This window comes from Melanotaenia boesemani, chromosome 19, assembly GCF_017639745.1.
Source record: "Melanotaenia boesemani isolate fMelBoe1 chromosome 19, fMelBoe1.pri, whole genome shotgun sequence".
NCBI lineage: Eukaryota > Metazoa > Chordata > Actinopteri > Atheriniformes > Melanotaeniidae > Melanotaenia > Melanotaenia boesemani.
Genome location: NC_055700.1, coordinates 15,864,174 through 15,881,839, shown reverse-complemented (window position 1 = coordinate 15,881,839; position 17,666 = coordinate 15,864,174). Strand labels below are relative to the sequence as shown.

At 42.9% G+C, this 17,666-nt stretch overlaps 1 protein-coding gene across 1 annotated transcript in view; it reads left to right on the top strand.

Moving 5' to 3' along the window:
• Positions 1 to 7,163: 7,163 nt before the first annotated feature.
• Positions 7,164 to 17,666, top strand: part of lrrc75bb (leucine rich repeat containing 75Bb) — a 33,123-nt gene continuing 22,620 nt past the window's right edge. The window contains exons 1-3 of the mRNA XM_041970947.1: positions 7,164 to 7,681; positions 12,665 to 12,793; positions 15,536 to 15,648. Coding sequence (XP_041826881.1) covers positions 7,391 to 7,681; positions 12,665 to 12,793; positions 15,536 to 15,648 — 533 coding nt within the window. The 5' untranslated portion in view covers positions 7,164 to 7,390. The remainder of the gene's footprint in view (positions 7,682 to 12,664; positions 12,794 to 15,535; positions 15,649 to 17,666) is intronic.

The window sequence follows — 17,666 nt, the reverse complement described above, 5'->3', positions numbered from 1 at the left end:
CCAGTTAACCAGTAGATATAGGCCAATAGGTGGAGAGCAGCAGGGACAGGGCAAATGGCTTTTTCATCTTTGACAAGGATCCCAAACCTGTTTTTCTACCATAGCAAGGAATTTCAGAGCAAAGTCACATTCAGTTAATCCTCTAAAGCTTAAACACCCATATCCCTTATGAAGCAACAACTATCAAATGCTTTAAGTATAGCATTGAAAAGTGCAAAAAATGTAATCTGTTTTCATTCATTTGGCCTAAAGTTTCTTAAGGAGGAGTGGTAGATATACAGTCAGAAAAAAATGAAGAAAATCCTGACTAATGAGAGTCATATTCAGGATATTCGGGTTGACAGAGCTTCCCCTTCAAGAGCAAGACAATGCTGCACATGCCACTAACAAAATCTTTTCACCTTCAAACCCGTCATCAAATTTGAATTACCCTGCAATTTTAGTTTAACACTAATATAAAAAGATAGCTCCGTCTCCTCCTCTTCTTTTCACTCCCTTCATTTTCCTTTCACTGGACGTTTAGTTCCAGCTGTGATAACATCAACAATTAATGTTTGTGTTTTCACAGCTGAAATCCTTGAGCTCTACTAAAAATGTTCTGCTGCATTACAAGCTAAAATGTACAGAAGGGTAGATAAAGCACAAAGCGAGCCGTCATCTGTGCATCCACCATGCCACAAATCCCACTGAGCATTGCATGATATTTCAACATCTTCCCCTCTGATATAGTAAAGACCACATTTTAAAAGTACATCATGTTTTATCATTTATTTTATCTGTTTTTTATAGTTTAGCATCTAAGAAGATGATTGTGATTCTCTGTAACGGCTGACACAGGGACGGCTGGACACAAGCACAGGTTGCAGGTAAGATGATTTAATGAAGTCAGTCAGCGGATAGGATGCACAAGCAAAAGCAAGACTAGACACTGAATGAGCGTAAACAGAAGATATATATAGGGCTGTGTCCAGGTGAAGACTATTAGTCTGATGAGGGCCTGCAGGTGATCCTGATAATGACAACTCCCGGTGCGTTGTGGTTAGTGTAGTCCAGTCCTAGTACTCGGGAGATGACGAGCGGGCCGGAGGACGAGGTGCAGCCCTGACAGAGCCCCCCCTTTGAGGCACGGCACCCGACGTGCCACACCGGGCACCCGGAGGACGGCCGCGAGGACGAGGGGCAGGGCGATCAGGGCGAGCCCGGTGGAAGTCCCGGATAAGGTCCGGGTCAAGGACGTCCTCCCGGGAGACCCAACTCTGCTCCTCCGGACCGTAACCCTCCCAGTCCACCAAGTATTCGAGCCGGCCCAGACGACGCCTGGAGTCCAGGAGAGACCGGACCGAGTACGCCACAGAGCCCTCAATCTCCAAGGCCGGGGGAGGGTCATCCGGCGGAACTTCATCAGCGAGGGGACCCCGGACCACCGGCCTAAGGAGGGAAACATGAAAGGTAGGTGAAATACGATACTGAGAGGGGAGCAACAGAGTGTATGACACCTCATTAACCCGGCGCAAGACTTTGAAGGGCCCGACGAAGCGGGGACTCAGCTTCCGACAGGGCAGGCGAAGCCTCAGGTCCCGAGTGGAGAGCCAAACACGGTCCCCAGTGCGAAAGACAGGAGCCACCGAACGCCGACGGTCCGCCTGGATCTTCTGATGGCGGACGACACGTCGAAGCTGGTGATGGGTCGAGCCCCAGACCCGCTCTGCCCGACGGAATCAGTCATCCACAGCAGGGCCCCCCTCAGGATCAGGATGCCAGGGACACAGAGGGGGCTGACGGCCCAACACACAGTGGAACGGCGTGAGACCCGTGGAGGCGTTCCGGAGGGAGTTCTGGGCGTACTCCGCCCACGGCAGGAACCTGGCCCAGTCATGCTGGTTTCGAGCGCAATGAGCCCGGAGCAGCCTCCCCAACTCCTGGTTGGCGCGCTCCGCCTGACCATTGGATTCCGGGTGATAACCAGAAGTCAGACTGACCGAAACCCCTAGGCGACGGAGGAAGGACTTCCACACACGAGATATGAACTGGGGGCCCCGGTCAGAGACGATGTCCTCTGGCAGGCCGAAGTTCCTGAACACGTGGTCGAAGATGGACTCAGCAACCTGGAAGGCAGTAGGGAGGTTAGGAAAAGGGATGAATTTGCAAAACTTGGAAAACCGGTCTACGACCACCAACACCACCGTATGCCCCTCTGAGACCGGTAGGTCAGTGACAAAGTCAACCGCTATACAGTATGTGTCCATGGCCTCAGGGGAACAGGCAAGGGCATCAGTTTCCCAGCCGGCGGATGGCGCGGCGATTTCGTCGTGGCGCACAAGGAGCAAGACCGGACGTATTGGTCAATCTCCGCAACCATGGTGGGCCACCAGTACTTCTGGGTGAGTAGCTGAGCCGTGCGTCTTGATCCGGGATGGCCTGAAGATGCGGCTGTATGAGCCCACCTGATGATCCGGTCACGCAGGGACTGAGGCACGAACGTGCGGCCAACAGGACAAGAAGGAGGAACAGGCGACAGGCGGGATTCCCGTTCTGTGTCTGCATCCAGGTCCCATACTATGGGAGCGACGAACACCGTGGCCGGGAGAACGGGGACGGGCTCCTCTGAAGACGCCATCGGGACATCACGGCGAGACAAAGCATCGGCTTTAACGTTCCGACTCCCCGGTCTGTAAGAGATGGTAAAGTCAAACCGTGAGAACAACAGAGACCACCGAGCTTGGCGGGGGTTCAGGCGTTTGGCCGTGCGGAGGTATTCCAAGTTCCGGTGGTCAGTGAGGACCTGGAATGGTTGTGAAGACCCCTCCAACCAGTGGCGCCATTCCTCCATAGCCATCTTCACGGCCAGAAGTTCACGGTTCCCCACGTCATAGTTGCGTTCAGCCGGGGTCAGTTTCCTGGAAAAGTAAGCACAGGGGTGTAACTTGGGTGGCTCACCGGAGCGTTGAGACAGGACCGCCCCGACTCCCGATTCACTGGCGTCAACCTCCACCACAAAAGGCAGACTGGGGTCTGGTAGACGAAGGATTGGCGCCGTGGTGAACCGCGTCTGAAGGTCCACGAACGCCGCCTGCGCAGATGGGTTCCACACGAGCGTTCGAGGCTTGCCTTTGAGCAGAGAGGTGAGGGGAGAAGCCACAGAGCTAAAGTTCCAGATGAAGCGTCGATAGAAGTTAGCAAATCCTAGGAACCGCTGAAGTTCCTTCACAGTACGCGGAGTCGGCCAGGCAGTGACAGCCTCTACCTTGTCCCGATCCATCCTCACACCCTCCGGGCTGATGACGTAACCCAGAAACGCCACGGTTGGAGAATGGAATAGGCATTTCTCCGCCTTGACAAACAATCGGTGAGCAAGAAGTCGGTCCAGAACCTGTCGGACGTGCCTAACATGTTGAGACCTGGATTCAGAGTAGATGAGGATGTCATCGATATAAGCAATCACGAACTTGCCCAACATGTCACGTAACACATCGTTGATGAGGCTTTGGAAGACGGAGGGTGCATTGGCCAGACCATACGGCATCACGCAGTACTCGAAATGTCCAGAGTGCGTGCTGAATGCTGTCTTCCATTCATCGCCCTCCCTTATGCGTACCAGGTTGTAAGCGCTGCGGAGGTCCAGTTTGGTGTAGATAGTAGAGCCACGCAACTGATCCAAAGCGCTGGGCACCAAGGGAAGGGGATACCTGTACTTCACGGTGATTTCGTTGAGACCCCTGTAGTCAATACAGGGCCGAAGTCCTCCATCCTTTTTCTCCACGAAGAAGAAACCGGCGGAAGCCGGAGAAGAAGAAGGACGAATGAACTTCTGTCGCAGCGCCTCCTCCACGTACGTCTCCATGGCTCTCTGTTCCGACTGTGTGAGGGGATAAATGTGACTGCGCGGTGGTAAAGTCCCCGGGAGAAGCTCGATCTTGCAGTCGCTGGCACGGTGAGGTGGAAGACAGGTGGCCCGTTGCTTACTGAACACCTCTAGCAGGTCCTGGTACTCCCTGGGAACCGCAGAAGCCGACGTCACCACCGGGCTTTCTACGGAGGTGGAAGCGCAGTCCAGAGTCACAGGAGGAGCCGGCAGCGTGGCAGGGAAACACACAGCGCCAGACCCCCACTGAAAGGTGGGAGAGGCGCGGCGGAGCCAGGGGAGACCCAGAACCAGGAGGTGACGGGACTGAGGGAGGACAAACAGGGTGATCGTTTCCCGATGAGAGCCAACAGAGAGCTGGAGAGGGCCCACGAAGTGGGTAACAGTCCCACTGCTGATCGGTCTCCCATCGATAGCTCGGATGGCCACCGGAGTAGGGAGGCGGTGGAGCCGTAGGCGGAGCCCATTCACCAGTATAGGGGAGATGAGATCGCATGCCGCGCCGGAGTCAATTAAAGCAGGGAGAGAACAGTCCTGGTTACCATAGGATACATGCACGGGGATGGAAAACTGATCCAAGCAGTAAGAGGGAGGAGATGCACTCACCCGAGCAGGAACCACGGGCCGGTCCTGCTTATCTCTTCCGGACCGAGGTCTGTGAGGGCAATCCGGCTGAAGGTGGTCCTCCTCACCACAATACAGGCATAAACCCCTTTCTCTGCGGCGGCGTCGCTCCGCTGTGGACAACCTGGATCTTTCCAGCTGCATGGGTTCCTCCTGTGAGTCCCCCATATGCGAGGGGCAGTTATGGGCGAGATGTCTGTCGCGGTGCAGGTTGTCCAGACGGATGGCCAAAGCAATGAGAGGGTCCAAAGAAAGGGTGTCATCCCGGCAAGCCAGCTCCTTCTGAAGGGCGGGGCGGAGTCCCTGTCGGAAGACAGTGACGAGCGCCGCCTCGTTCCATCCGCTTGCTGCTGCTGTGGTGCGGAAGTCCAGGGCGTACTCGGCTGCAGAGCGGGAACCCTGCTGGAGACGAAGCAGGCGTTCACCACCCTCTCGACCCTCCGGTGGGTGGTCGAAGACGGCTCGAAACAGCCGAAGGAAAGCTGGATAGGACGACATGCTGCTTCCGCCGTCGTTCCAGCTGGCGGTGGCCCACTCCCGTGCAAGTCCACCCAGCAGAGAGATCACAGTGGAGATCCGCTCCCGATCCTGGAGACCCGGATGGTAGGCGAAGTATAGATCGCACTGAAGCAGGAATCCCGCGCAGTCGGTAGCTCCGCCGTGGTATGCCTCCGGAAGTCTGACGGGAGACACGGCAGCTCGAGGCAATGAGGAGGAAGTACATCACATCGAAGTACTAAAACATGTCAATTTTTTTACAAATTCCTTGCACAAACTTTAGGCCTTTTGGTGACAAAGTGCATTTAAAGCAGCCTCGTGTCTAATTATTCCCTTTTTCCTCATTCTCCTCTTCTTCTTCTTCTTCTTCTTCTGTACCTCTTATAAACACAACTACTTCTCATTTGCAAATAATTCATAGAAGCCTGACAAATTCATCTGTGCTATGGAGGTGCAAAGTCATTGAGGAAGTCACACATTTTCTATGCAGGAGGCAGGTATGCAGGAACACTAAGACACATTAACAGACTTGAGGCTTGATAGTGTATGATCCCCAAAGAGGAGAAAAACTCAGCCACAGGCATGATCTTGCATGGAAATGATTCCTTTTTCATTTAAATGCTTGTAAATGTCCCATAAAGCACAGAATGACAGTAGCAAGATTATTATAGATCCATGTTGTACAGCTGCTCCAGGAGCTGAAACATCCTGCACAAAGTTGTCTGCATGTGTTTGGAGAACAAATGATTTCCAACATGTAATGTTTTATAAAAAGATCTGCTTTAAAAGGTTTAAATATTCTCTTCTGCCCCCACTTCCTCCTGGTTTTGGGCTTGATCTTGTGTACCTCATGTTTCTCTTGACTCATCCCTAATTGCTTAAGACCATTGTTTGAATGTGCTCCTCTTGGGTTATGAAAAACTCCAGAAAGCTGCTCCCACCTGCTGCCATCAGCAGTAAAGAGGCTGTCAAGGTAAAAGTTGGAGGCACAAAACACTCTCAACAAGTTGTTCAACAGACGTTGAAGCTCCCAAGGAGCAAAAGGAAAAAGTGACTTATTTCTTTAAAAGGTTTCTGTCATTCAAAACAATTCATAAATCCAATACTGAACTGGACAAAAAAAGTGTCACCCAAGTAGGTGACCCGACTACAGCCAGTATTTTACATGGTGCACTGTGGGGCATCATTATTGTCTACAGTTGTTTTCTACAGAGGATTATTATGCAGCAACAGGGGTGTGAGTAAAATAAATTAAGTAAAGGAAAGGTAACCCTGACTTTATATCCCTGGGAAGCATTTCCTTGCATCCATTTCCTTCAGTTACAGCACTGATTATAAATACAGGATGCCACACACATAGAATCTCCATATGGAAGGCACACTACAGAAGGAGGACTGGTTGGGATCTTTGGGCCTGCAAGCAGCACTGCACTGGGAATCAGACATAATTTTGAACCACAGACTGAATACAGAGGTTCAAGTTGCATCCAACCCAATTTGTACCAGAATGTACCACATTGCTTTTGTGGTTGGTTTGGGCAGGCATACTAGGTTTAGATATTAATAATTACAAAGTTTCAAGCTTGCAAAATGTTTCCTGATAGCTTCCATAAACAAATCAACAGGCAAACAAATGTGTTACCACCTCACAGTTTATTTTAATCAATGTCCCTTTCTTCTGATGCAGTTTTAAACATCTGAAAAACATAACATAACTATGTTTTCTTGTAAACCTTGGTTAGTTATAAACATTTGCTGCCAGAGTCATGACTATTTGCCCATTTATAAGTATAACAACATCATAGATCTGTTCTAAAATATGCAGATGCTGAACTGCTCTGTCTGCTGTCCTAATTTGTCACCCACTGAAAACACTTGATGCAAGACAACCGAGAAATGTTTAAAAGAAGCATCTGAGAAGCTAAAAATCTAATTAGGAAATTAATGTATCTGTTTCAACAGTTGGTGTATTTTCTTTGTTTTGATTTTTAAAAGTTCAATGCTAAAAATTAGAAATAAAATTGATCGATCTAGATATCTATGTTTGTGATGTGGGGTCAGACAAGAAAATTGAAGTAAGGGTAAACACAAACGGTCTCTTTCGTGGCTCCGACTCTGAAGGGGTGCAGCAAATCCCGATCTGATTGGCTGAGGAGAGCACCAGCTATGTGTGGAGGCAAAGGATGCCAGAGTGCTCCGCCAGTGCTTGTACGGAAGCAGGCAGGGGACGTCGGCTACACGTTGTTACTGATGCTTCACGGTTCTGAGCAGCCTTCCAACTTTGAAACATAATTTTTATGCATGTCGACCCATCTCGATGCAAGTTAAGTGTGATGTTTTGGCTGCGTGTTGTCAAATCCCCCTCATCACCACCACCACTACCACCGACACAGCCTCTCAGGGGTGATGGGCTCGAAGTTATCCAGACAGAGAAGTCTCGATTTGGAGAGCAAATTGTCAAAAAGAAGGCATCACAGAAATGATGCTCCCGGCGAGAACGAAAGAAGTGACAACAGAGGCAACAGAGACTTTTTGTTTACCTCCTTGATGCTCAAGTCCGACAAGCTGCCGGGGCTGCTGCGGAAAACCAACCAGAGCCCGTATGTCAGACGGGTGGCTTGGGTCCGGGAGATCCAGAGGCTTCTCCGGGAGCAGAAAATGGAGCAAGCGGGTGAAGTGTTGAAACTGCTAAGAAAGGTGGGGAATTTATATTTAATTAGAATATGTGCTGACTGTGACTGTCTTGGAAACTTTATTTTAGAAAGAAATGTGGTTTAGAATGAGGCTTTCAGGGAAGTTTGTCTTTTAAAAAAGTCTGTCTTTCATGCATTTTTATATCAAGAATAATAAATATATATCTTTATATGAAAATGATTTAGTAATCATAAGTTTGATTTGTCTAAAAGGTTCCTAAAAGGTTTGGTTTTAAAATATATAAGTTCACATATTGAGTCTGTCCAGAACATTCAGCAAGAAATTTAATGATTACACTTTGTCAAGATCATGTGTCAACATGTTGATAATGTTTTTAAAAGTCAAATTCTTTTAATCGTTTACTTTTAGCAGCTCCTTGTAAATGTTAGACTTTGAGACTGTGCACTGTCACCTGTTCTCCTGTGAATTGCATAAAAGTCATCCACCTGCATATTGTGTGGAAGGGACTGAGGATCAAGCTGTTCATCTTCTAAAAATTTAGCCAGCTCCATACAAAATGAACCAATGAGTGCATGATACTGTTGATGAGTGTTAGCTCATGTAAAAAAAGACAAAAGAAATTAGCTACTGATTCATTCTGAAACTGCAGGTGTTATGATAATGAAACCTAAGGGAAGGTTTTCCCTCTCCTGTCTGTTACACGTTTGCTTGGTTTATTCCTTACTTCATGTGTCTGTATCTAAATGAAAGAAATGAGATGGAAATGTTTTTTCAAACTTAGCTTGAGCTCTTAATGGCCTTTTTTGTGGCTGTGTACTGATCAAAGGAAAGAAGTTTTTAAGTCCAGACAAAAGCATTTTAGATCAAGAGAGCCCCCTGTCATGAAAACTCCTTGCCCACCTACATGGAGCAATGTACACATATGTGTGCAAATTAAAAGAGAAATACCTTTATATAGGACGATCTGATAAAAAAATATGAATTGAAAACTGTCTCTCTATACTTAATCTTATATCAAATACCATGCAGAATATAGGTGTGGGCCGAAATGTATCTTCATTGTGTTTATTTGAAACAGTATGTGACTCATCCTCCTTTTAAGACTTTATGGTGTTTATATTTATCAAATCTGCTCTGCAGTCTTTTATATTTTATATTTTTGAAAAGAAAAAACTGATTTTAAAGATCATCATGCAGATATGTCTGTCGTGAGCAGGAGACTTAAGCATATCTCTACATTTATAATGCCCGTGAAGCACGACTACTCGCTGCATCCTTCAGTGAGGTGAAGCTAAAGCACTGCTACGTTGTTGGGGCTGAAGCCAAGTGTCTGACTAATAATATACTTCAAGACGGAGGGAAAAAAAAAGGCTGGCAATAGATCTCCTGTTGCAGTTGTTCAGCAGTAAGGCAGCTTTTCCTCTTGGGGACAGATGGATGCAGAGATAATCACCTTGAGATGATGGATGCATGAACAGGTGAAGTCATTGCGAAGAGGAACCAATAACACCACCCCCCATGGCTGTATCTCTGTTTCAGATCTGCCTTCTAGGCTATTAAGTTAATTAGTTTGGGATCTTCTTGATATTCATTAGTAAACAAAGAATCAGCAAATACTTATTTCTCTAAAGCTCCAGAAGAAGCACACCTAGTTACTATTGTGCAGCTATGTGAAAAACACTTAACTTTTCATGTAAAGTTTAAAATAAGCTGTTTAGTTTTATTTGAAACGACTGTAACTGTAAAATGCATTTTAAAAAATTTTGTTTTTTGTGATTTTTTTTTTTTTTTTTCAGATGTTATTTAGTTTGTAATGTTTTGCCCAAATCTTACAACAGTTACTACCTATAGGATTTAAATGATTAAAAGCTACACTGCACTTTTAGCTCCAAAGTGGCAGATGTCATTTCTACTTCCTCAGCTTTCAGTCTGAGGAAGGCTGGGGATTAAACAGCAATACCCACAAGTATCAGAGCCACAGGAATTAAATTATTCAGTCTTACTAGCATTGGTAATTTAACTTTATCTTTTCACGATAAGGACAAATGACAAATGTGAGCCCCAGGAAAAAAATAATAATAATAGAAAAATACTGGATGGAGCTTCCTTAAAGGGGGTGAGGTCTTATTTAAAAAAGAACAAAACTGTGTTTGTCAATGCTAATGAAACATAATTGACAGTAAAATGTAAACTTAATGTTTTATGTTGATGCTAATTTCTTTTCAGTTTATTACGTGTGTACAAAAACAAACGTTAGATTCATGTCACATAGTTGCTGAGAAATATTCATCCAGCATCACTATCAGTTTTAGTGCCCAAACCTAACCAGGAAATTGTAAAATTAAAACCTTAAAGTGAATGGAAATTTTAGTATCCGTACAAGAGAAAACACTCTTTTCTCAAAAGCATCAAAATTATAAGTGGAGTCCTTTAAATAATTCATGAATAAAATCGATCAATTTGGACTCTGATCTTATCCCTGTCTTTGTGGGAATCATTTTAAGTAAAGCTCACACTTCATGCAGTGGAAAATCCTTAAAGGTGTTCATTCTGACAGAGACTCACACATATGAACATGTATGTGTTGCAGTTCGGACTGCATAACATGGAAAGGAAATATATAACCCACAGAGGGATAATTTATTTTTATTAGAGGAGTGCCTCAAAAATCTATCACTTGTGCATGTGGCCTCTAGTTGCAGTGTATAGATGATAAAAATTCATGTGCTGGAGCGCAGAGTCCTTTTAAAAGTCAAATTTCAAACACTGGAGATTCACTTTGTAGGTGCTGAATTATATTTCAATAAAATACCAGCTTATTTAAATTAAAAAGGATAACAGTTAATTTTTTTTGCGATTGAGTGCATGCATTATGACTGCTGAAATATTGCAGAAAAGGGGAGCATGGTGTCTTTAACTGTGCATGGTAGACTGTGCAAGGAGAGACAGTTCATGGCATGACCTGTCACACATGACTAAGGTGACATATTTACCTCATCATACTGCCAAGGCACTGTTGTCTTAGTGTCTTTGAAGCTTTAATTTTCACATATCGGTCATAAAGTTTTACCTGATAACAACATGTTGTCAGTTCAGCTATGAATAATTAATCCTTCAGTCAAAAAAAAGGAAGTAAGCAAACTAAATAAATTAGATTTAGATGGTTTATTATTTTAACAGCTTTCAAAGCGGAAACCTGTGGGACTTGATTTGTCGCATTCTGCATTGTCTGTAACTGGATCCTAATGAACTGCATGAGTGGGCTGATGTTCTGTGCTTTTGAGCTCATCGCCTTATTTAGACTTTTTATGACAAAGCAGACATCAAATTGGATATGCAGCTTTAACAAGGACATTTGTAGTGGGATCTGAAGGCATGCAAGCATGTACACAGGCATTCTGTCAGTGAAAAATAAGAAAAAATTTCATGCCTTCACAGTGAAAAATCAGTCAAGTTAATCCATGGGATCAGATCTTTTTGTGTATTTAAAACAAGTGGCTTCTTATCCTTGCACAAAAATCAGTTGCATCTGATTCTGCAGCAACACTGCATTGTTAAGGCACACCACAATCTTAAGATAATCCTTAAAATCTTTAAATACTTACATGTTTTCAAACATGCAGCACGCTCAGTTTGAGGTGGTGTTGAGGATTGCCCAGCATCAGGGAATCCCACAGATCTCTGCTGTAATAAATCAACTCTAAAGCTGGAGGAAGAGAAAATGCTGATGGGAGTTTTCCTTTTGCCTCCACTGTGCCCCAAAGCGATGTGGTTGTCAGCACATATAGAGTTTTACACAGCTTCAGCCTCCATCCTGCTATCTGTAAAGCTGTTCAGTTCATACAGAGCTGATGGCATTTATTCAGCTGCTCCAGCAGCTTCTGGTTGTACTGCAAAACAAGTAGATGATGGTCCAGTGAAACATGTTTTTTTCTGTTCTTTTCAAGCAATAGGCAGTTATGCTTATAAGAAGGAGCAGAGGAAATCCTTTTTAAAGTTACAAATTAGGAAAGAAATAATGTAGCTTGATGCCTAAGCAGAAAACGATTTGTTTTGACTGTCTTTCATCTTCCTCCTAACCTTTTATCTTCTGGGTGTTTGGTTTCAACTGCTCAGTTTCATGTTTTCTCTCCTGTTGTTCCTTTTTTTTTTTTTTTTTTTTTTTTCTGCGTGCATGCATGTTGGCATTTTCCCTGAAAAGGCGACATGCTGCACAAGCTGGTGAGGCTATTTGATATGCCTGAAAACATTATGTCTCAAAATGCTGGCTGTTAAAGACACGTCAGTACTGGAAGGTTCACCAGAAGATATTGTGGCTTCAGTATATGATATTTACCTTATCACTGCAAATAGAAATAGTCTGAAGACAGTATAAATATCATCAGCCTCTGGGGATGTGTCCTGGTTCCTGGTTTTATTAAACTGTTCTGCATGTCACAGGATCTTTGAAGACAGAAGTGAAGGAGGTGAAGTGCATTCAACTAGAATCAAGAAGAATTTTCCACAAATATCATAGAGTTTTGTTTATTAAAATGATTTTTAAAAAGTCCTTTTGGGGCTAACATAGCTGAAACCTGCAAAAGAGATGGGAGAAATCAGCTTTTAATTTTCTTCCCCAGAGAGTGAAACTGTGAAACTGTAATATGTGAGTAAGTGAAGATAATATTTTATCTTAAATCACTTAAACACTCTCTATGCCCATCGTTTTTCTTTGTATTTTCAAACGTATGATACCCGAAAAACTCCCCACCCCCCCACCCCCCACCATTTCTACATAACTGCAGGGTTTCAGCTCAAACTCTGATGGCCAACTCTTATCAGCTCGTAGCATGATTACAAGACAAGATGAAAGGGGATAATGAACAAAGCTTCAAAATCTATTTTCAATCTATTTTTATTAAACTTCCCATGAAATGCCTGACGAAAATGGAGATTGTGGCTCAGATGTGGCTCTTTTAATCAAATGAAGTTCTGGGTTAAATAAAAGTCAACTGGGTTTCTTTAATCGCTTTTCTTTTCTCTCAGGATTTGGGACTGCAGGGATCGTCCCTCAATGACATTTTGTACAAGAATGCATCTTTTCTCAACCTGGTGGACCCCATCTCTCATGAGCTGCTGCTCAGTCTTGCCCGGGACCTGCAATGTCCAAAAAGGGTAAGAAATATCCCCTTCTGTTTTTTTTTACTGCTACTTTCATTCAAATTATGAGAAAGCAGTTTTTTATATAAGCTGCAGTAATGTTCACTTCAATAAAAACTACTACTTTGTCATCATTTAGTATTGCTTTTTATTAGAGATGGCAAAGTTGATATCGTGTATCAGTTTCATCAGTATCATCAGACACCTTAATGTACATTACCGTTCAAAAGTTTGGGGTCACTTCCTTATTGAATCCCATGGCAAAGTGACCCCAAACATTTGAACGGTAGTGTATTGTTATTTGCTTGAGACTGTCTTTTGTATAAAGATTCCAAATTTTCACTTCAGAAAAGAGTTTTTTATGGTCAAATGGTCAAATCTTCAAAACTTAATGCCAAACATATTTCTAATGAGTTGCAAGATGAAATAGATCAGTATGTGGCACTGCACACAACTTACAAAATCAGTTTGATGAATGTATTTGCATGTATTATAATTCATTTACTCTAATTTGTTGGCCCAAAAATGGGGCTCAGATTTTGCAAGTGATCAAATTTTGACACATTTGACTTGTTAATATATAGATATTGCATTTAGTGGCACTATTAAGTGACCTCTGTGAAGTTTGACATTGTCTCTCTTTTTACTTTATCAGTCTCATCCGTTCTTTATTAGATTTGTCATATTTTAACAACAACAAAAAAAAACTGAGCATGCAACAGTGGAAGCAGGCAAAGGTAACAGGACAGCTTACAAGAAAACCCTCCTGTACCAGCATTTTGTACATTGTGACATGCCTTCACTTTCACTATTTTAACAAAAAACTGTTTGTTTACTATGTACAAATTCAAATACAGCAGCTATATAGGGAGACTAGTCAAAGGGCCAGAGGGTTGTGTCAGGTCTTGGTTTAACCCTGCTGTTGCCCTGGTAGTCCGCCCTCCTTGCTCCTGTGCCCCTTTAACACAGAGGGAAATGAGTAGCGGCTGTGCTCCGAGACCTGTATGTTTACTTGATTATCTGCTTTGCTAGCTTCATTTTGGGCAAATGTCCATGTCACTGTGCTGAAGTCAAAAGAGCTAGTCGCCATGGTCAAAGGCACAGATGTTTTTGGAGCAGCAAGTTTTGGCACAAACAGTCAGGGCACTTTGATGGCTTTGAAAGTGGCTGTTGGCCAAGGAAAGTCTGCTGTGATCCTGGCTAACCCATCCAACTGTTTGTGTGAATAGTGTGACAGGAAAAACAAAAACCACCCAAAGAGTTTGTAAAGTCTTTAAAAGTACAGTCAAACAACAGGCAACAGCATAACTGAAAATTTTTGAAGATATTAGTAATATATCTGCACTAAACATAGTGTAACATGCATGCATTTCAGATTTTCATCATTAACAAAAACCTTTCAGCTTGTCTAACTAAAGTTAGATCTTTGTATTCAAAAGTAAAAAGACTGATCTTTTAAGAAATAAATGGTGCTCTTTTCTACACTGGTAGTCAGCTTAATCACTTACAGTATGGCATAAAAATCAGGCATGTTATAATTCAAAGTACATTTCAATGACATTAATGTGAGCAAAGGCACAACAGCTCAGACTGACTGTGAGCACAAACCCAGCAGCCAGTACAGTCACTTTAACTGAGTAATGTCTTTTCTTTTTTTCTTTTTTTTTTGATGCATTAAAACAAGGTCAGTACAACCATGTACACATAATAATCCCATGTGCAACACTCATTTTATCTCTTTTTTGCTGTTGTTGCTTTTAATGAAGAAAGCCCAGGAGTTATAGAGAAGAAAAAGTCAGGAGATGGCATCAATGGGCTCATGACGTGGCAAGACACCGTGTCAAACATGAAGAGGATGTAGAAAGGCTGTGTGTTAAATTTAGAGCCTTGCAGCTGTTTCTATGGCCACATTTTCCAACACACTGAGATTTATTTAGATTATATATGCAAGGGCATATTGTGAGCTAAAAAAAAAAGATAATTTGTGAGTGTTTTTAACCAAGTCATTAGTTTTAGACATTTAATTCAATATACATTTTGCTTTGATGTACTCAAGTTTTCAGTCCCGTGATTAATGTCCTAGAGTTATTAAAGAGTTACAGTGCGGCTTAGTCACTGACTGCATTGATCCTTCCAGACCACACATCTTGCAAGAAAACTCTCACATTGTAAATCAGTATGCTGTGCTGTAACATAATGCTCAGTCATCCAAGTGGCTGAAACAGCAGCACTGAATGTTTTGAAGCATGCGGCCTGTTTCTTTTTGTCACCCACAAAAAGAAGAGCCAGCAGCAATAGTTAATCGCCTTAGGGTAAATTGCCCGGCTTTTTTGTCTCTCTTGCCACATTGCCTCCTCCTTGTTGTTGTGTTGTACCATTAATTAGATTTAGCCTGCTCAGTGCAAGCCATTCCATTTAAAGCCTTTGATGGAGGGGAGGCAGAATGAGGTGGAGTAGAGACATGGAGGATGTAAAGGGCAGAGGGAAACCTAACCAAGCATTTAGGCAGAAAATGTTTAAAATGTTATATATATAAAATATATAAAATATAAATATAAAAAATATAAAAAAAAATATATAAAAATGTTTAGTTTTACAGAAAATTTAGATTAGAAATTAGACACCTAACGCCTTTTCAGTTAACTTTTAAAAACATATAATTCCAAACTTATAAAGCCTTGAAGATGTTTTGTTAAAGTTTAACTGAAGTGATTCCAAAAAAAACGTGATGGTTCATCTGATTGTCTTGTGTTTCAGGAGACTGAATCGCTTAAGTCGACCAACAAGATATGTCGACAACTGATTTACCACTTAACCCCTCACTCCAAGTGGACGAAACAGAGCGTGCCCAGGAGGAAGTCTCAGGCCTGGTGAGTGACTTTGAGTGTGTGACTCTGTGCCATCAGTTTTCAGAAGATCCTGGCACAGTAAATTGGTCCTCATTGAATGCATTAGTGCGACATCTGCGTGAAAAGGGCCAGAATCTTTAAATATCTTTTGAGGATATTTTTCTAAATATCTGAAGAATCCAGCATTTCCGGTGCATATTGAGACAGCGACATATCTGGTGATATACTGACAAAAGATACTGCGTGAGGACATGTATTGTGTCCGGTTACCAGATGAGTCTTATTTTTGTCATAGACGAGTTCCAATAAGACCTGAGGCCATGTCTGGAAATATATGTGGTCAATATATTGAAAAGGGCCTGAATCCTGAAATATCTTTAGGGTATATTTCTCTAAGTCTCAAAAGAATCTGAATCATTACTGATGCATGTCCTGAGTGGTTGGTATGTGCCATATTTTGTGATACACGGACAAAAGCTACTGCATGAGGACATGTATTGTGTCCAGATAATAAATGTCTTATTTTTATCATGTATGAGTTCCTAATGTGACCTGAGGTCATGTCTGGAAATACCTGAGGTCAAAATACTGATAATGGTCAGAATACTGAAATATCTGTGGGTATTTTTCTAATGGTGGATTATTATATCGGGTACTTGTGCATCACATTATGGCGGTGCCAAGGTTTTGTTCCGACCTGCGTGACGCAGCATTTTATACCTGGAGCGTGTCAGGTGTGGAGCGCCCACAAGTGCAGTCCACCTAACAGGATCCGCAAGATCACGAAATCACAGGAGAAGTGGAGAATCTTGTGATTCTATTTGTTGTTGTGACACTTTCGTTAGTATACAAACTGTAGCATATGTCAATGGGATAATTTAAATTGTTGAGACATCCTACCTGTATATACTTGGCTTATATATGGTAGCATACCTTGATGGGTTATTTGCCATGTTTGGATCGGGCTATAGTTTCCTGGAAAGATGGTTATATAGATTTGTGTGTCATCAGCATAGTAAGATATTTAGCTGGGTTTTTTTTATAATTTCAGCAAGTGAGAGTATGTAGATTTTGAACAGCAGTGGGTGCAAGATTAAGCCTTGGGGAACTCCACATGTTATTTTAGTTTTTTCAAATTTATAGTTACCTATAGACACAAAGCAGTCCCTGTCTTAAGTATGAGTTGAAACAATTAATTGTAGTGCCAGAAAGTCCTACCCAGATTTTTAGCCAATCAAGTAAGATGTTGTGGTCGACCATGTCAAATTCAACATTAAGATCCAGTAGTACCAGAACTGAAATGTTTCTGCTATCTGTGCTCAAGCAGATGTCATTAAAGAATTTAACTAGAGCAGTCTCTGGTATACTGGTATACATCAAAACAGTTATTTAGTGTCAGCAAGCTGTGTAGCTGTTGAAAAACAGTTTTTTATATAATCTTACTATGAAAGAGGAGGTTTGATATCGGCTTTTAGCTTCTCATGAGTGACAAGTCTTAAGTTTTCATTGCAGAGCACTGACTGGCTTGCCTGATTTTCTGAATTTTGTTATTAAAGAAAGTAGCAAACTCATCACAGGCCTGGTTGGATAGAACTGGGTTACTGACACAGGAGGATTAGTTAGTCTGTCAACTGTAACAAACAAGGCACAAGCATTATTACTGTTCATAGCAATGATGTCAGAAAAGAAAGATCGTCTTGCATTTCTCAGCTCCAGATTATAAACCCTCAGTCTCTTTTTAGAGATCTCATAGTGAACCTGCAACTTTGTTTTTGCCATCAACTTTTTGACATTCTCGTTTTTCAGCTTTTACCAGCGTGTCATTTTTCCGTGGAGCTTTCTTTTTGGCAGTGATTACTTTCACTTTGGTGGAAGCAATGACACCAATAATGCTTGTAATTTTACCACTGAAATTATTAGCAAGCTCATCAACTGAAGGCCAGGGGAGGGAAATAAATGGCAAATGTTTGTACTTATAGCCCTTTTTTTGTCAGTTTGACCCCTCAAAGCGCTTTATACTAGAGCTGCAACTAATGGCT